General features: G+C 44.2%; 1 protein-coding gene and 1 long non-coding RNA gene across 4 annotated transcripts; both read left to right on the top strand.

Moving 5' to 3' along the window:
• The first annotated feature begins 269 nt into the window (after positions 1–269).
• vegfab (vascular endothelial growth factor Ab) lies at positions 270–10,880 on the top strand. 3 transcript variants are annotated; one of them, XM_088362351.1, is made up of 8 exons: positions 272–978; positions 2,308–2,350; positions 3,779–3,975; positions 4,295–4,371; positions 5,542–5,574; positions 7,632–7,706; positions 9,290–9,421; positions 9,511–10,880. In XM_088362351.1, exons 1-8 carry the CDS (start codon positions 925–927, stop codon positions 9,530–9,532), a joined length of 633 nt encoding a protein of 210 aa, XP_088218477.1. In that variant the 5' UTR covers positions 272–924; the 3' UTR covers positions 9,533–10,880. The 3 variants fall into 3 exon arrangements, 2 of the variants coding, with proteins under 2 accessions (XP_088218477.1, XP_088218478.1); XR_015854442.1 differs by lacking the exon at positions 9,511–10,880 and having other exon boundaries at positions 270–978; positions 7,632–8,008; positions 9,290–9,427; XM_088362352.1 differs by lacking the exon at positions 7,632–7,706 and having other exon boundaries at positions 275–978.
• A 125-nt stretch (positions 10,881–11,005) lies between these two features.
• On the top strand, positions 11,006–25,339 carry LOC148381980 (uncharacterized). Its single transcript, XR_015854443.1, has 3 exons — positions 11,006–11,234; positions 14,929–15,053; positions 23,889–25,339. It is a non-coding gene; the product is annotated as an uncharacterized LOC148381980 (long non-coding RNA).
• Positions 25,340–26,685: the final 1,346 nt, after the last annotated feature.

Raw genomic sequence — 26,685 nt, 5'->3', positions numbered from 1 at the left:
GTAAAATTGAAATGCTCAAGTAGTGAGCCTCGAGGGATGCCATCATTTTTTTAATTCTGTAAGGGCTGGAATGTAATGGATGATAAGCTTGCACGGAGCAAATCAAACAAGTCAAGGTACCAAAGGATAGCTCAATAGTATTGATCACGTCACTAAAAACACAATCACAAGGGTCGACCCTCAATGAGGGACTCAACGCAAGATTTGCACAAGCCACGCCCCACTGTGCGTGCACCAATCATGGCCGGCCCGCTTCGCACTCACACACACGCACCCACGCAGACGCACGCACAGGCACTGTGGAGTGCTGGAGCTAAAGAGCTGGACGCGTCCCGGTTTCCTGGATGATCATCTGACTCCGCTTTGGTGCGCGCAAAAGGAAACGTCAGATCGGAGCGGACACTGCCTGCCTTCCTCACGTCACTTGGGTTCGACTCGAAGGAGGCACGGGAGCGCGGTGCGAACGGCGGGCTGACTCCCACTGGCGCAACAAGCATGGGATTATTATTCAGTGCGTAATGTTGCCACTCGGTCACTGCGGGAAAGCGCACTGCCGCTGGACCATGTGAGACGTCCCTGATCGAGCCTCTCTGTGTTTGTGTGTAATGTGTGGATAGTAACCTCCACCCCCCCACCCCCCCCACCCCACTCTACCGTGGCCCCCGACCCCCCTCCTCCCGCCCCTGAGGATCGCTCGACAGAAGAGTTTGGGGCGCAAAGAGGAATTTTTAATTTATTTATTTTTATTTGTGCGCCGCCACCGACATGGACGCGGCACCCACGGACCGACCAGGGCCCCCGTTTTAACAGCCTTGCTTGTAAATGCTAACTTGATGGACGTGAAGCCTTCCTCCCTCCACCGACCGCACCACCAGCACCGCCGCGGATTCTAACACCTCGCCCGGATTTGGATTTGACAACACCATGAACTTTATTGACAGTTTGACACTATTATTTCTGACGCTGTCGGCTGTCAAGGTGAGTACACTGTGGGTCAAAAAATGGGAAAAAGAAAAAAGGAAAGGCGTCACTTGGCCTCACAGGGTCATTGTTGGCCCTTTAACAAATTGCCAACATATGAAGCTTTGCTTCTGAATCATTTAGGGACTTTTAATATATTATCATTTATGTTTAGGGATATAATTTTTATTAAATTAAACAAAAATATACAATAAATGTAATAAAAGTAGCAACCAATGCTGCCCTCTCATTTCGTTTTTGACATAGTGATATTTATTTTTATTTGTCACATGTCCCTTTTTCCCACCTAATATAATTCAGGAGTTGTCAATTAAATCGTTTTTCTATGTATGTATGTATGTATTATTATAATGTAAAATAAATCTTTTATATCAAGCCTCGTTTAATAGTCACTGAAATTTGAGATATATATTTTTTTAAATTAAATAATTAATAAGTTTTAACATTTTTGAAAATTACTTTGGGAAGAAAAAAAATGTCTGAACTCAATGAACTTTGCCAGCTGTACTGGCTGGTCATAGGTCAGAAGTGTGAGACATTCAATCAAAGACAGAAAATGGGGAAAAAAAATTCTATACGATAAGACCACTTCTTTTAAAATAAAAATGACCATGTGATATAATTAAGGCCCTTTAACCACATCCGCACCCCAAAATTGCAAAGGGGCATCCTGCCCTTGCCTAGCTTGACACTCTTCCCAATGTTTTGAGTGAGTGGGTTGGTGGGTGGTTATTTGAGGGGGGGCTCTCCCAACCAGACCCCTACTCTCTCCCTGTCTCACGCCACCCAGAAGGGGCGGGCTCTACATCCCCTCAACAGGAATGACTTTTTTTTTTCATTAAGTCCAATTGGGGTTGAATGGTGCCGTCTCACGCAACATGAGCGAGGTATTGCAAACTCATGGAAACTTGCCAGTAATCCTTTTGTGTGGTGCCACTGCACAGACACACGCGCATGCACATGCACACACATGCAGCAAAGCAGTGAAAGGGGGTGATGGTGAGGTGGCTGGTTGACATTCTTACCAGCTTTTAATGGGAACAAATGCAGCCAGAAGTCCATAAAGGTTACGAAATCAACGCAACTGTCGCGCACACTGTGTTGTAAAACATTTGCCACGTTCAGTGCCAAGATGAGGTCACATTGCCCCTATGTTGCTGTGTCAATCATTACTGTCCAAAGATTAGATTTACTACTGTAATACATCAATTTTTTTTTTTTTGCTCTTTAAGGGGTTCAACCACCAAATGTGAATAGATGTTACGCAATAAGGCCTTGCACAACTCACTTTTGCTCCCATTTATTTTATTTTTATTTTTTTTTCAGAGTGCCCAATTACCGAGGGAAACACAAAGAGGTCCACATGACGGTAGGTGTCCTATAGGACAGGCTGGGAAATGTCAATGCGTGTTTTGGGGGAATGTGTGAGACTGTGAATGAGAGATAGCGAGACTGAGAGTTTGTGAAAGTGTGTGATAGTGCACGCGAGTGATTGTGCCAGTGTATCAAGTGAGCGAATGTGAGTGTGTGCGTGTGTGAGAGTTCATGTGTTTGTATGAGAGGATGCGTGTGTTTGTGTGTGTGTGTGCGTGTGTGTGAGAGAGAGAGAGGCCTATATGTGATGTCTCACCTTGACACAGTACAGGCACACTCTCGCCCCCCGGTGGCCACCTTTTCCCCCTTGACTCAAAGGCCTATAATAGAGACATTTGAACGTTTTTTTCTCCCCCACATTTTTTCATGTCTGAGGTTAGGCGGAGGGAAATCTTACAGTCACCAGACTCACTTTTATAGAAAGGAATGTAATGTCATCCCCCCCCCCCCCTTTCACAATCCCAGCATTGCTCAATCCGATTTTGGAAGAGTCACTTGGGGGGGGGGGGGCTTCTAGTTATCCGTCAGGCATCGGCGTCGTGTTTGTATTGGCGGTCTCGAAGCTTGTTTTCCGCTCACTTGTTCTCAAATTGATAGCTTGGAAGCTGCAAGTCCAAAATGTGTTTCTCGGCACGAGCTGAGCGTTTGGTCTGCCGTTGAGAGATTTACATATGGACAAAAGTGTTGATGTGAACCTCTTACTCAAGTCATTCATTAATTGGCGTGACTGCAATGGCCACTGATTACACCCGTAAGCTGCCTATCTTTTTTTTTGTCTAGTTGGATGAGTTTCCGCACTTCAGACAAGCAGAGCCAGTAGGCCGTCTTTCAGGTTGAACATGAAATTCTGAATCGTTCCCACAACACGCAGTCCAAAATCCCCATCAAGCCTTCCCACAAGAGTGGAAGCTGTTATAACCATCCGGGAAGTCCACAGTTTTGCTTTCCGAAAGTTTACCTACCTGTCTCAATAATTTTGTCTGTATGTAAATACTGAGACGCGGCAACCTGGTAATAACCAGTCTTGTGCCAGGTGATTATCCAAAACGCAGGGGGCAATTATGTAATAATTATTCTTCATTTTTATGGCGGTCATAACCAGTTGTAACTGCGATTTGGCATTTATTAAAACGAGAAGTTCAACAGCCCTGATAAAAGCTTGATAGCGTTTGTTATTGATGCTTTTGTTTGAAGTCACTCGGTGTTTCCTAACTTCTATTAAGCTAAGGCACAAAGTTTTTGTACACAAAATCTCAGCACACCACTAAACCAAAATGTCTCAAAACAGTCTGTCCACTATATTTATATACTGAAAACATAAGAATTGATCGTAATTATATCGCATGAACGGCAACAGGTGTACATACCTAGTTAGCTAGCTAGGTTTTCAAAAGTACTGAATTTGCCAATTTCCCTTCCACAGTGATCCCCTTAATGGAGGTGTACAACAAGAGCTTGTGTAAGCCTCGGGAGCTGCTGGTGGAGATCCTGCAGGAGTACCCCGAGGAGGTGGAGCACATCTTCATCCCATCGTGCGTGGTGTTGACGCGCTGTGCTGGCTGCTGCAACGACGAGACGCTGCAGTGCATGCCCACGTCCAGCTATAACGTGACCATGGAGGTCGGACAACTCACTCACTGGTTATCCTTTGGGGAGCCATTTTGTTTTTGGGAGTGGGAGGGGGAGCGGACTCTGGTAGTTTTGTAGATCACTGTGCTTGAATCATCATTTTAGTCTTGGCACGAGGAGCCGCTTTGCGTGTGGTTTTTCAACAAGGCAATTATCGTCTCGACAATTTGTTGACAACAGTCCATAAAGTATCTCCAGCGTGTTTCTGGATCTGTTTTGGATTCTTTTGGATTAAACAACAAATGACCATAAGTAGGTTTTGCAACTTTTCTCCGCTGACTAACTAACCCTTGTGTATTTTTCTTCACAGATCAAAAGAATAAAAACCCAAAGACAACAAAATGATATCTTCATGAGTTTTACGGAACACAGCGCGTGCGAGTGTAGGTAAGAAACAATCCACACACACACAAATAATGTGAATGTCTTTGGGGGGTGAACATCCAAATGAAATGTCAAATCCTCTTTCGCCTGCTTCAGACAATTTTGACAGGTCTGCTAGATTTCTATCTTCTTATCGTCTGTTTCCTCCTCTTGGCTGGCGATAAAAAAGCTGGCTGCAGGTTGAAGCATATCCCGGTAGACATGTGCGCCGGCTTATCGTCATTCCATTGCACGCAGACGCATTAGTGCAGCTGCTGGCCAAATTCTCAGCGTTTCCTTCTGCTTCTTCACGTTTGGTGTTAAGTATGGTTTTGCTGTCTCGTTATCTTCCAAGGCGAAGAAACAATTCATTCGGAAGTCTCCTTTCCAACCATTGAAGTGTTTTCCAGAGTTTTCAAGCAGCTGTGAGATACGTTTTCACCTCCTCCAGAGAGGCTTGTCCTCTGAGTCGGTCAAATTATCCAATTTCCCTCCAATGCTTTGAAACTTATGTACTACAAATGATGGATCTCTCTATCTGTGCTAGCGATGTATCATGAAATAATTCAAAGCTTTTCCACTAGATGGCAAAAAGAACATAATTAAGCTGTGCTAGGTTTTTGCGGCATTTTTGTTTGGTGGGGTGACATGAGATTATTTTTTATTTAAAATCGATGTGCCTTAGTTCAGTAAAGGTAGCAAAACAGCGCTCTCCGCTACAATTACAAAAGTATTGGGACATGTTGCCATCGCTATTTATTTCTACTTTTACCCTTGAGCGCCACCATACTTATCGCCTGGCAATAAGGAAGTTAGCCAAACACGTAGACCTCGTAGTTGGCTTGACCAACAACTTGAACAACATTCATGAAAACCTGGTGATGAAATGCAATTTCTGCCCCCGAAAAAAGTTTCAAAATGTCTGCGCAGTACGTGACCCCGCAGAATGAAACGGCACCTTTCCTCATACTTTTGCCCAGCGAGAGATTGCACCACAAAGCATTATCAGCAAGAGGCGCTCAGAGCTGCTATTGTGTGCGTACGCATCCGTGAAACAACACTCAAGCACCCCGGTGCCCCGTCACTTGTGAAGTCGGGGTCATTTAAAAGTGAAAGCGAGTTGGGCAAAGTTTAGGGAGGTTGACCATGCGCAGATGTATCTAATAACACATTTTGTTGTGTGCCTGCTTTCAGGTTAAAGAAAGAAGTGAAAGAGCTGCGAGAAAAGTGAGTACTACAGAGCATCTTGTGAAGCTTAATGCTTGAGTTGAACAATAGCCAACAGAGATCCGATCTCGTTGCGGCAAACAAAAGTCGGCCTCTCTCTCTTGGGGGCAGCCATTTTGACTCGTTGTCCCTCCAGCCTACAAAGTGGAACACGAGCCGTACAGTAATTTTGTCAATGCTGGTTGACTTCCAGGCTTGTCAAACCTTAAAAAAACTGTACAGTAAGGGAATTTTAAACTGAAATATAACTAACTGTAATTATTAATAATTTTATTTTCAAATGGATGGGAGAAGCTCTAAATGTTCTGGACTCCTGTTTTAAATGCCATTGGGGTATTGAGCAGAATTATTGCAGTTCTCTCTCAGCAGCACCTCTGAAGGTGCTACAAGGTACTGCATTCCCTTTCGCCTCAAAAGCTTCAAGACACAATTAATCGATTCTCGGTGCGTTATCCATCTTGTTGTTACCATTAACAAAAGCCTACATTGATGAGCCGTGCAGGTGGCTTACGTCACCTCCGGTAAATAAGTGACTCTTAACGAGTTTGTTGCCCTCACCACGCCTGACCTTGATGCCTTTGCTCCGCCTGGCTGTATCTCCTATTTACATTCTTGCCCTCCTTTACATCCATTTAACTCCCGCTACTCAGATGTCTACTCGCTATGATATAGATAGCGGCGTCTTTTTGAAGAGCTGCCTCGCTTTATGACGTTTGCTCAAGTCGCTCCGCTGGCACCAGAAGCCGCTAAAACCCGTTAAAACGACTCCCTGAGCGCTTGTTAAAAATCGGTGGCGGTTGCATTTGTTTGCGCTTTAGACAAGGCCAGTTATCGTATAGTGCCGAGGGGCCTCCTCTTTAACCTCCTCTTGATTGTTTACGAGTTGTCCCGCGGTGGCCTGCGGTCGACAAAGACGACGCACTGGCGGTCATTCAACTTTTCGTTTTGTTTTTTAGTAGTGTGACTCAAATCATCAATGTGAGAGGTCGGGAGGAGCGGCTAAGCACTGGGTGCCAAAATGTACCGGATTTCGTAATTAGTCAAAACAAGACCATCGGCTTTGTTATATCATAACAAATTTTTCCGCCAAGGAAGAAAAACGTTCATGTAAACACACGGCAAAGGACAGATTTAGGAGCAGAATGATAAATCTATCACGGTATGTTGTACAATTTAATCTTTTAGACTTTAAAGGCAGCCTTCCAAGAAATGTATTGACGGATATTTATCATCGTGGAATGATGGTAGCGAGTTGTAAGCTAAATATTTTCTATTAGCATTACATTAAAATCAACATAGTTCAGTTTGTCACATTTGGTGCAGCAAAAATCAAGGATTGTTTTGTTGCTGGATTCTGTGTACAAATAGCTGTGGTCTGATATGCAAATGATGCTAGTTTGTTGCATTTTTGTCTTTTCTCCTGATTGTGGGCTATTCCCAGAGGCAGAAATCTTGCATGTTAAAATCAAATTCCTCAGAAGTTTCATTAAAGGGTCTTTACATGCTTGGGAGTAAAATGCCCAGTCAGCAAAAGGCGCACATGTAAAGCCCCAGGTGCATCCTTTGTAAGCCTCTAATCCTTTATGAGCTTGTTCCCATTGTGTTGAGCTTTGAATCAATAACAATGTTAAGACTTGAGTTGACTGATGTGGTCCGGACAAAATTTATTATTTTTCATTCATGTGGGGAGTTTTATGTATTTATTTACTGTTTTATAAAACAAAACAGTAAATGGCTCGCACGCTCATCTTTGCACGGAACATTTTAGGTCCACGGCGTTCTATTATTGATGTGGGAAACAGCCGACGGGAGCTTGCATTCTTTGCGCGCGTTTCAGAGTCTTTACCAGTGACATCGTTTATTCGAATTCCCACAAAACAAAATAGCTTTACTGGGGAAAATGACGTCTGTACTTTTTCAGTGCTTTTCAAACATTCAGTTCAACCGTAACCTATAAATAAATATCGCCGCTTTGACGCTTTTTTTTTTTTAAGTAAAGCGGCGCTCCACTCTCAGACTCTCTCTCTCTCTCTGCGTTGTTGTGCTCTCTCTTGCAGACAATCCCGGCGAGGCCCAGCTAAATGCCAAAAACGAAAACGAAAGAAAAACCGAGACATAACAATTGGCGATTCGTATGTCAGCTCCGCCTTCTCCGCCTACCTGCACCTGAGTGTCGTGCTTCTCGTAATTAAGATGGCTTGGGAAGAGCTCCTTTGCTCTTTTTAATGTACTACACCCGCACCCCGTCCATTAGCATGTCGCTAACGCGCCCGTCACGCTAGCACCCCGTCATCTCACGCCTCTCCGTGTTTTGCTAACATTGTCAGACGCTGCTAACCGCTAACTTAATCCATCTCACCCATCAAGACTAATCAATCGTCGTAAAGGCTCAAACGTACTACCAACTGCTACAATCATGAAGGAAAAGTAAAAGGTACATTTTCCTCGGAAGGTCTCAACTTCAGATGGGCGATAACGGACGAGCAGGAATAAACGCATAGACTGTTGGCTGTTGTCGTTGCCGCGCCACTATCAGCGGGATCGTAATCAGCGTGTTTAGTCTGTGTCTCTTTGCTGTCTCGTCTCTTGTCTCCGTTGCCCTTAATGTGCGTTTCATCTTTTTTTTTAGGTGCCCCCTCGCACAATGCTGGTACTTTTGTTATGTCACGAGATATGAGTGATGGCTATCTGTTGCTTTCTTTCCACTCTGCTAGGGGCAATTTGTAGTCGAAAGCGATTGTGTATCATACACTGCTTTTGAGTCGCCGAGCAAGCACTTGTCTCGCAACAATTCCGCCGCCATTTTGTGTCTCATGTGCAATTGTTGGTTTGTCGTTGCTATGTGAAGCAATGGAGTAGCTGAGTCCTTCCATCTTTTTGACAATAAAATAAAATGTCCTAACGCTGCAAAAAGCAGATTCTCGACTCTTCACATTAGGTTTTATTTATTATTTATATTTTTCATCATTAATAACATAAAACAGGCGGCTCGGTGGTGCACTGGGTAGCACGTCCGCCTCACAGTTCGGAGGGTGCAGGTTCGATTCCACCTCCGGCCCTCCCTGTGTGGAGTTTGCATGTTCTCCCCGGGCCCGCGTGGGTTTCGTCCGGGCACTCCGGTTTCCTCCCACATCCCAAAGACATGCTTGGTAGGCCGATTGAGCACTCCAAATTGTCCCCAGGAGTGAGTGCGAGTGCGGATGGTTGTTTGTCTCTGTGTGCCTTGCGATTAGCTGGCAACCAGTTCAGGGTGTCCCCCGCCTACTGCCCGTTGACAGCTGAGATAGGCTACAGCATGCCCGCGACCCCCGTGGGGACTAAGCGGTTCAGAAAATGGATGGATGGAAGGATAACATAAAACACTGGAACGGCTATCTGGCAATTTAACTAATTTCCGTGGGGGAAAACTGCTTTGCTATGCAAGTGAATTGAGTTACAAGCTCGGTCACTGAATGTCGCACTAACGTATGACATGTGAAAGATGAATGTTTCAAGGGGGCGTGAAGGCGGCCCACGTGCGTTTTTTGCCAGTGTGCAATACAAGCCAGACTGTCACATGCCACACAAACACTTGGAAGGGCAAACTGGGCCGTATGACCTGAGGGACGGTGACCGTTTTCTCGCTGCGGTAATTCAGCACTCTTGATAATCCTCATCTGTCTCTTGTTCCTTTCCCCGGATCTGTCTGTCTGTCTGTCTGTCTGTCTGTCTCTAGTATTTGCAAGCCCTGCTCTGAAAGGAGGAAGCATTTATTCGTGCAGGATCCGCAAACCTGCCGCTGCTCCTGCAAACACACGGACGAGTTTTGTAAAGAACGCCAACTAGAGCTCAACGAGAGGACCTGCAGGTGAGAGCAACTTGAAGCCAAGTTTTCGATACATTTTTTTGCTAAGCTAAAGATTTGTAAAAAAAATCTGATTCCTACCTTTTGTCCAGATGTGACAAGCCTAGAAGATGAGCGAGGAGAAGCGCCGCGCACATTAAAGATGAAGGACTACTCCGTTCTATGATTAGAACGTAATGCAACGGATATTTTGCAGCACAGCACTTTGACATTGTTTTCTGTGGAAAGCATTCTGCTCTGGACTGACAGAGAAGGACGGACAGTTGGCTCCCACGGTATATCTACAGTATGTGTATGCGTTGCGTGTGCGTGTGTGAGTATGTAGACCAGCATACTACACAACTGTTTGCTGCTACAAAAAAAAAAAAAAAAAATCATAATCAACTAAACAAACGCATCATGTGACGGAAGCGCTTTCTAACTGACTTCACTGGATGCGAGTCTACTGTGCCGGTACGCAACTCGCTCGGAGATTTAAGACGACGACAAGGATGAGGAGGAAGAGGAGCGTTCTGGCACGGATTCACACGTGGATGTCTGCTTTTACTGCTTCTTCCAGAAGATGGCTGCTTTTTCCTCCGAGGACATTTTCAGCACACGATTACGAGTGCCTTTAAAGGGATACTGCAAGCCGACGTGCTATTATGGCTGGCGTGAAAGAAAACCACTGAATGAAAACTCTACTGTAGTTTGATTCCATCGGGAAAACCAGTGCCTCGCTTCAAAAAAAACAAAAAGACTGAGAAAAGTGCTTTATAAATTATTCGTTCCTTTTTTCCAGGAAAAGGGGAATTTAACGCAGTAGTGCTTTGATTACACGTCCTCTCTGAACTTGTATATAGCTAATATTATCCCGTCATAGTCCATTCTAGATAATTTATAATGTCAGAGTATTTTTCAGTATTCATTTTATTGCCCATATTTAATGCGCTCTATTTATATATGCAGTGTTGTGTCCCACCTCTCCCTACCACTGTCCAATTTTTGGCATGGATTCTCTGTGCTTTAATTTTATTATATTTTTACATATATAACTAAAATGAAATTACACCAACCAAAAAAAAGGATCAGATATTTACTAACATTCCCTAAATGCTTCCTTTGTAGCGAGGAGGACACCTGAATTATTAGGCGGACGTACGCAAAGCGCATGTTGGTCTTTTAACATTTGTATAGATGTGTATGTACGGACATGTGTGTTTTGTTTGTCGTGCGACACACAATTACAGAAAAAAATACTGCTACCAACACCACTAGACTACCAACAACGACACAAAAATATATACAAAAAAATACAGCAACCTCTACCAACAGTCTCAGAAACCCGATTTATTAGCTCCTCCTCCTTTTTTGTTGTTGTTGCTGTTCCATCACTAATAACCTGTTTTTATGTGTCCATGTAAAACAGTAAAGCATATTTATTTTCAAATTATATTGTTTTTATATAAAATACTGAAACGGTTCTTGTGTTGTGTTCTCATTTTCTTCCAATGCCTAAGACTTAAATATGTGACAACGCCATCGACTCATTAACTGAAGTCAAGCTATCATGATTTAAAAAAAAATAATAAATAAAAAAGACGGAATGGCTAGCAGTCTTAAGAAGAGATTTGGGAGTGTCTATTGAAGACACTTTGGTACTCTTCTCCCCCTGGTGATTACCAAGTGCCAAGCCAAGGCGGGAATAAGGGATTGTCCATGCCAGGAGCGACGTTGCAGCGAGAGCAGCTGTCGCTCATGACGCGCCAATAGCATCTGGTCTCTTGTGTCGAACGTCTTGCGCAAGAACATCGGATGAGCGCGTCATGTGAAAAGTGTGAGTCATTAATGCAATTTAGAATCATTACTCTTTAACTAGCCTCCCTTGGGCGGTTCACAAGGTTCTAAGGCTTAAATATAGCATTGATAATAAGGGTGTTTTCACACTTGGTCCCTTTCAGCCCTCTAAACGAACTCAGATCGATGACTCAGCATTTTTTTGTGCATATGTGAACACACCAACCGTACTCAGACCCCTTTAAAACGAACCGTACTGAGACCACTACGGTTCGCTAAAAAGTCAACGGTACGGTTCACCTAATCTGTGCATTGTGAACACAAAGCGCACTGGGTTCACTTCGCCTTTTTGCACTGTATTGTAACCTCCTTGGCTTGCCGTAGATTGGTCACGTGACTGCAGGCGCAAAAACAAAAGAAGAACTCGGTCCTCTTTGAAATACACTCACAATGTGAACACAAAAAGAACTGAGTTTGTTTCCTCTTGGTCCACTTTTTGGTCCACTTTGGGTGTTTTCACACCTGGGCCCTATTAAAAGAAACAAAGTCAGGCCTCTTTAGGTGGACCAAAAAGTGGACCAAGAGGAAACAAACCCAGTTCTTTTTGTGTTCACATTGTGAGTGTATTTCAAAGAGGACTGAGGTCTCTTTCTGGTTTTGCGCCTGCAGTCACGTGACCAATCTACGGCAAGCCAAGACGGTTACAATACAGTGCAAAAAGGCGAAGTGAACCCAGTGGGCATTGTGTTCACAATGCACAGATTAGGTGAACCGTACCGTTGACTTTTTAGCGAACCGGACCTCAGGAGGTGGTCTCAGTACAGTTCGTTTTAAAGGGGTCTGAGTACGGTTGGCGTGTTCACATATGCACAAAAAATGCTGAGTCATTGATCTGAGTTCGTTTAGAGCAGGGGTGTCCAAGTCCAGTCCTTGAGGGCTGCATTCCTCCATGTTTTCCAAGTTTCCCTCGTTAAACACACCTGATTCAATGATCAGGCCCCTGCACAGGTGTGTTTAACGAGGGAAACTTAGAAAACATGTAGGAATGCGGCCCTCGAGGACTGGACTTGGACACCCCTGGTTTAGAGGGCTGAAAGGGACCAAGTGTGAAAACACCCGTTAAGAAGCCTGACTTTGGTTCTTTTAAAAGGGTCCAGGTGTGAAAATACCCTTAAAAGTGTCCAGGTGTGAAAACACCCTAAAATGACAAATTGACGTCGACATCAAAAACTTTTTTTTTTAAATAAATTGCTCACACAAAACCATAATGGCGGGTTAACAAATGTGCGACAAACCGGCAGGCTTTTTAGTCAACTGGCTGCTAGATGAAACGTATATCCCAAAAAGAAAAAGCAATGATCACATTAAGACTAAAAAAAAAAAAAGGAAGGTATTCAGACTGTGGTGTTGCTTGCCCTTTTTCTTTTTCTTTTTTTTTTTTTAAGTAGTAGTTATCCCTGCAGGATTAGCAACTTGCTCAGTAACACTTTAGCAGTAGCTGATCTGCGGGCCCCATGGCACCAATCTAAGCCCCCTGAAAGTGCTTTAAGTGGACCTTTAGCGATCTTTGGCCATGTTTGTTTTAAAAGCGGTTCCCTCCGAGCCCTGTTGCCTCGCTGCTTCCTGGTCGCATTAGCTGCCCTCGCTTTACGTGCATACTTCCATATATAAAGCGCGCCATATAATCCCGGTAAATTCTGGGGGCCCTCTTGGTCTCAGAGTACAACTCCCAAAAGAATGCGGTAAACATTTAATCGGTGATTTAACGGGAGCTTGGGGCGCAGTGTGCAAGCTAGCTCCTGTTTTAGCTAAATTGTGCTTGTTTCGTGTCAGTCTGGCAGATTTAAAATGTTAACCTAAGAGGGTTTGTTATTAAGGGAGCTGCCAAATGCGATTCCAATACAAAATACTAATAATTTAGCCAATACAGAAAGAGAGCTCAGATTTATTTGTTGTCTTATTGAGACCCGTCAATATTATCAAGCATGACCTTTTGACCTTTTAGCTCTTAACACTAGAAACCATAGCGACTGGTGAGACTATTAGTCAAGACTGGAGGCGGTAAACGTGCTTCATGGCAGGTAAATGAGCGCACTCTGTGGATATAAAAGGACTCTAATCACGACTTGGCACCGTGCTCGGCCCACAGGCGTGTCCGCGGCGTGGTCAGGTATAATATGTGTTGGCTCACACGTAGTGTGCCTTTAATCTATATTTACCCGCGCTTGTGACCGACAGTGACACGGGAAAAGGCCCCCGTTGGGTCATGAGGTGGAGGAGGGCGACGGGGAATGATCCAAATCAGTTTACAAAAGGATCAGTGTGAGCAGGTGGGAAAAGAGACTAGTTGAGATTAAGCAGGGAAAGGAGAAGGGAAGAAAGTTTGCTTTGTGTTTGCGACTGAGCCCCCACACACAGAATTGTTAAGCACTTTCTGTTCCACAATTTTAATATAAAAACACATCCTACTGGATATTTCCGGGTCTTCGACTGAGTAGGTGAAAGGTGGGGTACGTATTGGATTCCTTCTCCATTTCCAAACAAATGGCTCCTCCTCCTTTGCTACAAATTGGAATATTCCATGAATCACATCATGACGAATGAATTGATTTCTTGGAATACAAATGTGACAAAAATAAAAAACACACATGTGGCCGGCATTGGGTCCAGAAATGTGAAATAAAAGTTACAATTGAGCAAGAATCAGGTGTCCAAATTGTCTTTCAAGCTTTTGGAAAGCAGAGCATTAATTTATTCATCTCCCCTCTTGGTAGCCACCGTCTCCGTTTATTAGCCACAAGCTCGGCATTGTTCAAATTATATAAATAAATAACTACAAGAGCTCGGGGGGGAAACATCTTTGGCGGCGATATCAAATTCCTGATGCGCCACAAGTCGCTTTGTTCTCAAAACGGAGTTGATGAATGTGCGGCGGAAGTTTCAATACAATGATCACTGTTCGTTCCCTCGTTAAACAATGAGTTGTTTTTTTTTTTTACATCATCATCACTGTTCGTTCCTTCATTGGACACTGTGTTAAATTTGTTTTTTGTATATGGTGTAAATCATTACGCTCGCTCCTCTTCTTTCCTACATGCACATTTGGACTAAAAAAAACCTTCTCATGTTTGCCTGCTTTGCTCTTTTCTATGCATTTGACAATAAATAACACATTGCTTGACTTCCATTTGAACGCACCACCTGGTTCCATACGACAGAACCCTTCTCAGCGTAAACACAGCTAAATCTTAACTTCTTCCCAGGCTGCTTTATGGAGGCATTAAATTGATCCATGGCATCATATGTCGGTTAACCTCCACATTTCCAGGTGACACTGACCAGATTTGTTTTGTTTAATTTGATGGTGTTTTGTCTGGTGTTACGGTCACATCAGACGAGTTCTACGCTTTTTAAATCAAAGTTGATTTTGTCCTCGCTGCTATCTCCCGTGCGATTAGATTCCCACAAGCGGTTTGGTTTCCCTTACAAATGAACACAATTAACTTTGACCAACATTCCGCTGACAATAAACACAACTATGCTCACTTGACCTTTTTGCTTTCTTTCTCTAGTAACTCCAAAAATGTCACGAAGTTTCCATCTTGTGTTCTCTAGGGCATCACGCATGACCTGGTCGCATGAAATGTCATGTTGTGATCACACAGTATATTGCCTGTACATTAGGACGATAATCTCAAACTATACTAAGTAGATTAAATTTAATCTCTTTCCAGTGCTACAGTGGAGGATTTTCATTTATATGGATGGCAAACTGCAGACAAATCCCAAGAGGAAACTGAGACCCCCCGAGCCGACCCGACCCCTCCACACCCTCGAAACGACGCAAACCATGGCAAAGGTACAAGGGCAGTGTCACAAAGTCAAGTGTCGCGTCACACACTGAAGAACCATGCGCAACTGTTTGCTCACACTGTGTGCAAAGTGTGTGGCAATATCGGGAAAACGCTTACATCACGAAGTGTACTTCATGCTAACCTGGCGCGGTCAAGAGCGCGTTCCCCTTTTGTAAAAAGTCGTTATGCCGGGGGGGGGGGGCGCAGAATGCTATTCAGGGCAAAGACATTTTCCACGACTACCACTCTTACAACTGCAAAATGAGGCTCACAAATCTGATTTGGAGAAAGCCTGACTCGTCCCATTTGTCTGCCAAACTGAAGTTCAAGGACAAACAGATAAGACACACGCACACACATTAGCTACGCATACAGGTTTCCAAGACTAAATCATTCATCAAATTTATGGAAGGTGTCAGGAAGGAATTAGCTTGTGAATCATGTACTATGTCCACCTTTTGGGAAAAAATGTAATAACAAAAAATAACAATAATGATGTGTCCCCCGCCTACTGCCCGTTGACGGCTGGGATAGGCTCCAGCACACCCAAACTCCCATGGGGACTAAGCGGTTCAGAAAATGGATGGATGGATAACAATAAAAACAATAGCAACAACAACAATAATAATAATAATAGATTTAATTGGTTGTGTAATTTCACGTCTGATGTGAAGCTTAGATCTAAATGAATGTCTGGATGTGTGCTCCCTATCAACAATCATGAGGAACCTAATGGGATTTCTCTCCTTGCATGTATATAAACACTTTGGAATCAAGAGGAGATAAAAGGCCAATGAGCTGCACTTAACTCTTTCCACACCAAGGCACATAAAAGGGGCTTCAGTCGCAAGGGACTCAAACTCATTGACATGTCCGATGTCCCCCACCCACCACCACCACCGTCCGTCAAACCTCCCACGAGGCATCTCGATCTCCTTTTAGCCTCGCCTATCAGCTGGCCGAGTGCCGCTGTCACCAGATCCCCTCGAGCCCCTCGAGGTTCCACGGGAATGGCATGTGAACCCAATTGGCAGCTTAACGGACGCAGAGCACTACAAACGAGAGGCTCTCTGGGGTCATTTCGCCGACAATCTCCCCAAAGAGCGTCCTCCTGCCTCGGAATGTTTGGTGTGGGTCGGACAGCTCAGGCTCCCCGCGAGGTAGCTAAATTTCAGAGTGCTTTGATCACATTTATGATTTTATTCACAAAGTACAAGAATTGATCAATTTCATCCCATAAAAATTAAACTGATTGAAATTTTATGTCAGCTGGTATAAAAAAAATTGCCAGCTAAACACAAATGACTATATTGGGTTAATGTAGTCATGTTACACAGATTTGGATTACTGGTTGACGTTAAATATCCAGTCAATTTTATTATATTACATTACAATAGTCTTGCGACAGCATTATTAGGTGTTTGTAGCATTTTAAGACCGTTGGCAGACTTAAGGCAAGCGTCTCGATTCTCCGGTTTTCCTTCAAGACCCCGGCGTCTTCCCCCAGCAATAAACGCGTCTTGCCAGAGATAATGTCAACGGCGACGATCCGGTTTCAGAAGAAAGTGGCACAGCCCAAGTTTCTTGGAAGCGATAATGACCTCTGCTAACTCGGCAAGATACGCTAGGTGGCATATGCGCCGAGCAAGTTGTCGGTCATTGTCACATTTACGACGGTCCTCGGTTTACGACGGTCCCGACGTGACGTTTTGAGGTTGCCAAGCGCCTGCAATTTACTAGCTTGGCAGAAGACGGCACACTCAGTTACTGCCGTGTATACTGGCTTTTATATGATTGCTTTATATTTATGAGCTAGAGATGATTTTCATGTAAATATTTACTGCAATTATGACATTTCAACCGTGTTAGCAGAATTTAAATAATGAATCCATTGTCGGAAATGGCCCACTGAAGATAGTGGCGGTATTCAAGTCAATTCAAGTCAAGTTTATTTGTATAGCCCTAAATCACAAACAGTCTCAAAGGGCTTCATATAGACAAAAATTGACGATTATTCTCAAAGCACCCCCTGATCTTAAGCTCCCAAAAGGGCAAGGAAAAACTCAAAAAAACCCTGCCAGGGGAAAATGAGAAACCTTGAGAAGGGAACACAGATGGAAGGATCCCCCTTTCAGGATCACCAGGTTGTAATGGATGCAGAGAGGGCACAAGTAATACATAATATGAAAATCAATGAAAAAATGGATGTCGGAGGTGCCCTCGATTGTCCTAGCAGTGTCTTCAAGGAGGTTGAGCTGCAGTTTCCTCATCTTGAATTGGTCCCCAAGAATCCAGCTAGCCCAGGGGTGGGCAAACTTTTTGACTGGCGGGCCGAATTTGGTTCTAAATTTTGATCGGGGGGCCGAACCGGGAGCAGATGGATGTAGTGTTTGTGTGAAGTAATAGAAATGACATGTAAAGGTCATTGCATAAAAGGTTTGTACTTTTAGTAGGTAGTAAAGCATGGATATTCAAAAAAAGCTTTTTGAAAACAAATGCATTTATCAACAATAGCATTAAAAAAAACTTCACCAAAAAACTCAGTGATTCTCATTAAATACAACACTGTTATTATGAATAATAGTTTACATCACTTCAGCGCCTGCAGGTCAGATTTATGAAATATGTTTGTCTAATGAGGCGAAATCTCATCAAACGGCAAACATTCTGACCAAATACATCATCTTGAAGAATCAGTGAAAGAATACTTCTAAATAAAGTAATAAAGAAATCAATAGTATTGTTGGTCTCCCTTTTTTGCTAGTGCATCATGGTCTGGAGTAAAATTTGTTGTGGTAATTCTTAGGATAGAGCCGAGGTGTCGGTCCGTAAACCTAGATCTGTGACAGGCTTTGTTGACATCCATGTGGCTGAACGTCTGCTCACACACGTAGGTCGAGCCAAATTGTCCTCTTTTTTTTAAACACTCGGCACTCAGTGTCCACCTTTCTTTTCCTCGGGCCACTCATTTTAATGGAAGGATTCCAGGGGAAGGTTTGTGGGTGGCATTAGCGTAAAACTGTATCTGAAAGCTCAGCGCGCGAATTACGAGAATGCAGACGTCACAGCCCACACTCGAAATTCGGCACTGATGGAAATAGAGCGCGGAGTGCGCCGGGTCCGTACGACTTCGTACGTACACGCACTTGTGAGTGTGCACCGAGCTTTCTGACATGGCTTCCGGGAGTAAATGGGCGGGCGGGCGCTTCCCCATCTATTGGGGAAACATACTAATTGCAGGGAAAATGATCCCCAAAAAAGTTAAATAATACAATTTATACAGGTTTAGCGGGCCGGATTAAACGGCCCCGTGGGCCGGATGTGGCCCGCGGGCCGTAGTTTGCCCATGTCTGAGCTAGCCGCTATCAGCTTTTGCGCCACCTAACCCCCTCCCCAGCCAGGGAGGGGGTGGGCAGAGAGAACAAAACAAACTCCGGCCGAATCGGCCACTACAAGTTAGTTAAAGGCCATCTCATAGAAATGTTTCCACAAAACTCTTAAATAGAGCCACATATTTTTACATTTTAACACACTGACTTGCCGTTACAAGTAGAAAACTCGTCAACGTACGAATAGTTCACATCGATCCTGTTACATGGCGTGGGCTGACAGAATTAGCCGTCTCTGAACCGGATATCTTGGCACGTATGCAAACGCGTGTTAATGGACGTTATGATTGTTATGCTCAAGGTGAGACGATCTAAACATGCTTGATAAATCAACATCAACATCAACACGGCAGCCGCAGTATATGATCCAATTTCGATTCTTCAATTACTCCCTATGATCAAGCATGTTGCAGTACATGAGTGGGCAGACATTGACGCCCACGTTTGATGTTTATTTTCCCTAAACAATCAAATCACTACATTCACCTAAATGTTGGAGATGAATGCTCGAGAACATCTTTTTACTTGACAAGGCCAAGTTGGTTTAGCTTCTTGTTAGCGGACATGATTAACTGCAGCTGCTAGTTTTTCTTTGCCAACATAAAAACTAATGTTTTCACAGCGCTCATTGGATTGACCAATACTCTAAACAATGGAAAAGTCCAAAGAACACTGTAAAGATCTAAGAGGAGATTTAAACAAGCATAGCAGTTGTGGAAGTTTTTTGAAGAGACATTTTAACAACTCCAGATTTCCATAATTATCATTTGAAACTACTGTACATAAATTCAAGTTAGTGGGACTTGTCACCACTTGGATCAAAGGAAATTGCTGGGGACATTTCGGAACATAACAACACCATTTTTTATTAATCAATGAACATTATGTAATCAATCTAACCTGGAAAAAAAATTGTTCAAATAAAAAGTCCCAAGTTATGATAAAAATCAGGTCTATGATATGTTCCATATCCTAACCTCTCCCATAAGCTCTCACCTATCGGCATATTTCATTCATCGCGAGCGAGTTGGGGGATTCCTCGGCAACCGTCATCTTTTTCCTGCGAGCGTGGCCAAGCACATAGCGACCGCATATACGTACATTGCGGTTTGCCGGTAATTGCGACCTAGCATTGTAAAGTGATGGAGCACAGTTGCCAGGGAAGGCTCTCTGGCTTTGGAGCCGTGACTAAATGGTATGTGTTTATTTACATTCTGCTGTGTCGTCGAAAATACCCACCAGTTGGCTCGGGCAGTAAAGTTTAGTGGTAGTCGTCATCATTGCGAGGTGGTCTTTCATCGTGCGACCACTTCAGATTGGCTCCGGCTTGTGGAGGGATTTTAGTATTTAACCTGGAAAGAAACAAACGGCGCTCAGTGACGTAACAGCGGTAGGGTTGAATTCTTGCATCATCTACTGAGGGATGATGCAAGATGATAAAATGCTATGGAGAAACTCAGATTGTAGCGTCAACATTTGACTGGTCAACATTTGAGACTTGTGGTTCATTCGGCCGGCACTACTCAGTGACCTACTCCGAGATAGCAGGAGATCTTATTTTTCCATTTTGATACTTCACTCAATATTGTTCATCAAGCTATATTTCAGTGCTTGGAAATATTTTGATGACGTGGCTATGGTTGGAAGCCAAGCAACTGTCCTTTTAAGTCTCAAATTTGTGTGTATGTGTGCGTGTGCGTGAGACAGGTGGCTATAATGACCAAGTAAATATTTGACACTGGGTAACAGCAAGCCCTGCAATGTTAGTCATATTTTCCACAGGCAGGTATCGGAACAAAACCCCGGAGGCTCATTTATGCTTTGGTACACTGCTCGGAGTCGAAAGAGAAAAAAGCTTTTCAGGCTCACAAACATCTCAGCATGTCTATGAAGATTCTTGTTGCAATGCTATCCACCTTTCAGTAATTTATGTGCTTTTAATACCCCCACATTTCAGGAATGACTACATCTTTTATTAGTTTTTTTTTTTCCCCTCTACGGTAGTCACAGGAATTATTTTATGACGTTGGACAAGATTGCCAAGACATGAAAAAAAAAAAATCCCCTTTGTTAGCCACAAGTTGCATCGTCTTTTTTTCCCCACGTCCCATTCATGTCCTCATGTCATGAGACCTTGCGAAGTCTGCTGACTGACAGAGGGAAACTTGCCAGCCGGCGGTCCAGGAAACATTTTGTCTATCTTTTGAACTACCGCTGCTTTTATTCTTCACTGGAGAGAGAGAAAGAAAGAAAAAAAAAGAGAAAGAAAAAAAAGAGAGAGAGAGAGAGAGAGAGAGAGAGAGAGAGAGAGAGAGAGAGAGAGAGAGAGAGAGAGAGAGGCGTGGGGGTCTTCTAAAACTAGCATCCGCCCAAATTCTATTCCGAGATGGTTTACACATACGCATCACTGTATTGATTTTGACTATGATCACGTCCGAGGGGAAGTATCGGTGCACAGTCATGATTAAAATCTTGTCCAATGGGATTGAATTCTGGACCGCTCAAGGACATTCCCAGAATTGTCCTGCGGCCAATTATTTGATAGCCGTCTGTGCACGGGACCGAGAGTCGTTCTGTCTCAGCCCTCTGGAGCAGGATGTCTCAGTACAATGATTCCAAAACTCTTGGCTGGTTGTAGGAAGCGTCTTGGTGGTTCCAAACTTCTTCCGCTACTCCAGATCTTGCTACTTAGAACCAATCATGTCTCAGAGGTCTTCAGACATTTGCTTTGACTTCATGCTTGGTTTGTCTTGACATGCACTGTCAATCAGGGCCTCCATGGCATCTCCAAAAGGCGCTTCAGGTCAAGATTTGTGTTTGGGAGTATGTCCAGACATGCAACACCTTACTGTCCCCTGGTGGTCACTAACCAGATTAAAATGACCTTGTGGCACTGAAAGAGGATTACAGACCGTGAAACGACTTGGTGTTATTTTCATTGACAAAATCGGATGTGGTTCTAATGTGATCTTATCCAACACACACGAGTACCACAGTACAATATCCTTGATATGAAATGATCCGTTGTACTTTGACTTATCCGGCGAAAGTAAAAGCGGTCGACTTAGCAAACGTCTGACTCACTGAAGGAGTACGTGGCCACAGTCACACACACCCCAGCGTCACAGCACAGCGTCGCCTTTGCGTCAGCGCTTTCCCTTCGCCACACACAAAGCCTAAACTGTGCTCGCCCAGGAATGAAACAGCAGCTGATCACACGTCGGCTCCAAGACTCTGAGACGGATGGGGTGAATGAGCAAAAAAAAAAAAAAAGTGTGTTTGCAGGTGCCATTGGACACAAATGGACTTTATGAGCCATGTGCCATCATGCTAAGGCCTTAACGCAAGTCACACACACAAACTCACTCAGAGCTGCTCAATTAGACTAAACTGAGCCAAGTCCCCAGAGTTAATGTTTAGACTCGGCCTACCAAGATATACGCCGACTGGGCTGAAGGTCGCTCTGGATGACCTCTTTGATCTGTGTGTGTTTGCGTACTTGATTCCTGAAGTTGTATGAACCTGAAGAAAAATCAGTTTCCTCCAAATACAAATGAATAATAATTTTGGTTTTTAATCCTGATCAATAAAGGCATACAGTAAAGAAGGTTAGAAGTGCACATAGACACAAAGACGTTGAAATGTAATTGGACCAAAAAAAAAAAAAAAGAACATCTACTGACAGTAAATGGAAGCTATGTAGCCAAAAGAAATTCTACGAAATGAATTGACTGTTGGGAATAATTATTGAAACAGTTCCATGGAACAACTATTTTTTAGGTTGTAAATGTAGGTCAGTGCTTCTGCTCATGCTAAGGCCAGCAAAGAACGTCCAACACTGTGAGAATTGTATCGCAGTTGTTTCCAGGGAGTGTACACATTGTATTGACTCAAGTGAGGTCATCTGCTTGGCTGACGATTTTTGTCATTGTCTTGTATTGCATCGTGTTACACGGCTGACTTTTTAGAAATTCTAACGCCACCTAGGGGGGTCAACGTGAGTGAGGGGAGACGAGTGAGGGACAGATTGACAGGCAAATGGCCGGGCAGTCTAACGTACCAACAAAGTGACGGAGACGCAAGAAAATCCAGCTGTGTCCAAAAGAGGCTGTCCAAATGCTGACAGGGTAAAAAATAGCACAACAAATCCCGCACGCAGATATTCGCAAGACCACATGAGAGGTTGTGAGAGGCATTGTTGACCGATCAAGTCTCTCTATTTTTATTGGCCGCCACAGTCACATGACGGCTTTTTGCCAACTCGGCACAGGATCAGGCCTTCATTTCATTCCTTGGCTTAACCCAAAACATTCATGTATTGAAAGTCCAACACGATATTGTGTTGTGTGACAATACAGTATAAAAACGGTTTCTGAACAAAAAGCAGAGAAAACAGGATTTTGATGAAAAGAAAATTTAGTGGCCTGCTGTGGGATTACAACCACAACAAATGGGAGGCAGAACAAAATAATTGTAAGTTGTATTTAAATGGGCGAAAGTGATTTCATAAAACAGTAAACTGAGTCATGCGCTTGGTAATGGAACAAATGACACCAGTTAGTGAAGGTATCACACTCGATACCAAAGATGTCCACCTGCTTCCCCCGAAAGCTTCCAAGCATTCCCCATGGGGTTGATTCAGGCCAAATCCCGCTGCCGAGTTGGCCGTGTGCAAGGCTCCGGCCGGTGGAATGGTTTTTGTGCCTCTGCCCAGAAAGGCTCCTGCTACCGACATGGAAAACCTCTGCGCAACAATGACCACACACATGGGAGAACAGTTGTACAGAAAGTTGCTAATGTGTTGCTCCAGACTATGGATGCCATGGAGAAACCACCAAAGCTTGGCAAATATTAGTCACGTTTCCACTGAGCACTACGTTTTTAGTTTAGTTTTAGCTCATTACTTACTGTCGCTTAGTCATGCTGTCCGAGCTCCCACAAAGCATAGCTGATCATCCAAAAACTGAATTCCCATGATAAGACATCACAAAAATCCCATTTTAGTAGATTTTATTTTGGGTTTTGGACTATGGTTGGTGTTTCAAATGAGGGTTCCTGCACACATTTCCTCACTGGCACCAACCTATGGTGGCATTACACAAAAAAAAAAAGGCAAAGTCTCTTTGATGACACTGAGATGGTTCATGTTGCTTGTTATCGTAACAGAGTTACAAATCAGTGAGATCATGACTCTCTCTCTCTCTCTCTCTCTCTCTCTCTCTCTCTCTCTCTCTCTCTCTCTCTCTCTCTCTCTCTCTCTCTCTCTCTCTCTCTCTCTCTCTCTCTCTCTCTCTCTCTCTCTCTCTCTCTCTCTCTCTCTCTCTCTCTCTCTCTCTCTCTCTCTCTCTCTCTCTCTCTCTCTCTCTCTCTCTCTCTCTCTCTCTCTCTCTCTCTCTCTCTCTCTCTCTCTCTCTCTCTCTCTCTCTCTCTCTCTCTCTCTCTCTCTCTCAGAAGAGACAGTGTCTTGACTGTGACCCTCGCCGGCTGCCAGTTGGCAAGCAACATCCTGGCCAGGTGCCACGCGAACCCGACGCCTCAGGCAACGTGCAGCTTGCCTCGTTCGCTGCAGCAGAGCACCAGAATGGAAAGCAAACGAGGCTCCTCCTACACGCCCATGTGCTCTACAACAGCGCCCGCTAGCGGCTGAATGGAAGCATTGATTCATTCAGAAAAAAGCTAAACGGGCCCAAACACAAATACTGCCTGTTCGCCATTTTGTAGCGTTATTTAAAGTTAAAGTTTATACGTCTAAGGATTAAATAATCACTAGGTCTGGGACTTTTTACCCTAAGTACCACCTTAAAAAAATATTTCGTTTTCCAGTAAATATTAACTGTCAACAATTCTAAGTCTCATATCAAAATAATAATTCAATTTACTGAATGCTTTCATTGATCAAACTATATGAAACTAACTGAGAAAAATCTGTCCAGTCACTAATTATTTTTGCTGCCTTATAGTTAAACGAATCACTCTTTGTCATGTACCCTCTTATAAATTAGACCAAACACGGCAAAATTAGGCTTGAACTCTGGTGAGGTCATGTTAATATTGTAAGCAAAAGCCTGTCTGGGGCTTCATCAAAGTCAGATTGGCGGTGACCCGGCAAGGGGAAATCAGGGGAGGTGGGGTGCTACTTAATCGAATCAGACCACATGAGTGGCGCACAACCATTGGAGAGTGCCTTCCACCGCAGCTGTGGGCCTACGTGAGCTTCTGCAGGAGCGCCACCCAAAAAAATCCCTCCCTTGTACCCTTCCGTCAGTTTTCTCCCCTTGTGTGCACCCACGAAAAGATTCTTGACTGTGCCCGCTCTTTTCAGTGAAATCTGTCCTCGCAGCTTTCCCACGTTGCAATCCACATTCGGTCACATTCAGACGCGTCAGCAGAACACAATATGTGAGACGTCAGCTGTGACTTGACATTTTCATTTGCATACTGCCCAGTGATGGAAAGAAACTAAAGTGGGGTGTGTCTCGATTACAAAGAGTAATCTAATTAATTAAAGGCTTTGTAATCAATAAGTAGTGATTGATCATATCCTTATCACATAAGTTATGTTAGAATTAATTTTAGTTAACGACTTATTCGACACAGACACGTCAAATTTTTCACATTTCAATACAAAGAAGCAAAAATGTTCCTAGCTAGAATTGAACTGACCAAAAATTCAAGTACCCTTTAAACATTTTTTTTCTCATCACAGCTTTAAATGGCAGTTAAATGGCTATTATCACAGAACATTTGGTGATAAAAAAAAAAAAGAGACATACCATTGTAAGGCTGGAAGTTACTTGGTTTAGGCCTCCTGGCATCCACACAAATGAGGGTCACGGACACATTGTCTCTGTAGCTTTGATGATATCTTGTCTGAGTTGTTGGCAGTCAGTCATTGAATAAAGTCAAAGTCAAAGTCAAAGTCAGCTTTATTGTCAATTTCTCCACATGCCAAAGACACACAAAGAAACCGAAATTTCGTTCCCCCCTATCCCACGGTGACAAGACATGGCTCACAACAGACAAACAGTAAACAAGTATAACAAAAGCGTGCTGAATAAATAATGAATAAATAACACAACAATAAATAAATAAATAATTAATTAAGAGGAGCGTAAAAACGCGTACAGCAGACATTCCCGAAAATAGCGCAACAGTGCCGCACGCTACGCAGAAGGGGGTAGCGAGTTCAGGGCCCTAACAGCCTGGAGAAAGAAGCTGTTGGCGAGTCTGGTGGTGCGGGAGCGCAGGCTCCTGTACCTCTTCCCAGAGGGCAGAAGGTCAAACAAGGAGTGAGCCGGGTGACTCACATCTCTGGCAATCGAGGTTGCCTTGCGGGCGAGATGGGAGGTGTAAATGTCCTTCAGGGAGGGAAGCGAAGCACCAATAATCTTACCAGCCGTATTCACTATGCGCTGCAGGGCCTTCAAGTTCTGTTCAGTGCAGTTACCACCCCAGACAGCGATGCAACTGGTGAGGACGCTCTCAATGGTGCCACGGTAGAATGTAGACAGGACTGCCTGAGGAGCACATGCACGCCTGAGCTTCCGCAGGAAATACAGGCGGCGCTGAGCTTTCTTTGCCAGTGACGAGGTGTTCGCGGACCAGGAGAGGTCCTCACTGATGTGCACCCCCAGGAACTTGGTGCAGCTCACCCTCTCCACCACAGCACCGTCGATGATCAGCGGCAGGTGTGTTGTGTGACCCTTCCGGAAGTCCACAATGATTTCCTTGGTCTTACTGACGTTCAGCAGGAGGTTGTTGTCCCTGCACCACGTGGTCAGAAGGTCAACTTCCGACCTGTACCGAGTCTCGTCGCCCTTCGTGATGAGACCCACCAGAGTCGTGTCGTCAGCAAACTTCACTATGCGGTTGTCGCTGTAGGTCGCAGTGCAGTCATGCGTCAGCAGGGTGAAGAGCAATGGACTGAGCACGCAGCCCTGGGGGGCCCCCGTGCTCAGCGTGATGCTGGCGGAGATTTTGTCGCCAACACGCACCACCTGAGGCCTCTGACAGAGGAAGTCCAGTATCCAGTTGCAGAGGGAGGTACTGAGGCCCAGCTCGTCGAGTTTGGAGATGAGTCGCTGCGGCACAATGGTGTTGAAGGCAGAGCTGAAGTCCACAAACAGCAACCTCACATATGAGTCCTTTCTCTCCAGGTGGGTGAGGGCCGAGTGGAGGGCAGAGCAGATGGCATCCTCAGAGGACCGCTTGGCACGGTACGCAAACTGGAAAGGGTCAATGGTGGGGG

This window comes from Syngnathus floridae, chromosome 19, assembly GCF_059516105.1.
Source record: "Syngnathus floridae isolate MCC-2025c chromosome 19, RoL_Sflo_1.0, whole genome shotgun sequence".
NCBI classification, from domain to species: domain Eukaryota; kingdom Metazoa; phylum Chordata; class Actinopteri; order Syngnathiformes; family Syngnathidae; genus Syngnathus; species Syngnathus floridae.
This window is presented reverse-complemented; position numbering and strand designations above follow the sequence as displayed.

Bases quoted from the DNA above. Each gene is read 5' to 3' on its own strand.
- vegfab (XM_088362351.1), top strand. From the start codon at position 925: ATGAACTTTATTGACAGTTTGACACTATTATTTCTGACGCTGTCGGCT. The intron at 2,351-3,778 runs GTAGGTGTCCTA...TCCCTTCCACAG, and splicing joins ACAAAGAGGTCCACATGACG to TGATCCCCTTAATGGAGGTG. The intron at 5,575-7,631 runs GTGAGTACTACA...TCTCTCTTGCAG, and splicing joins GTGAAAGAGCTGCGAGAAAA to ACAATCCCGGCGAGGCCCAG.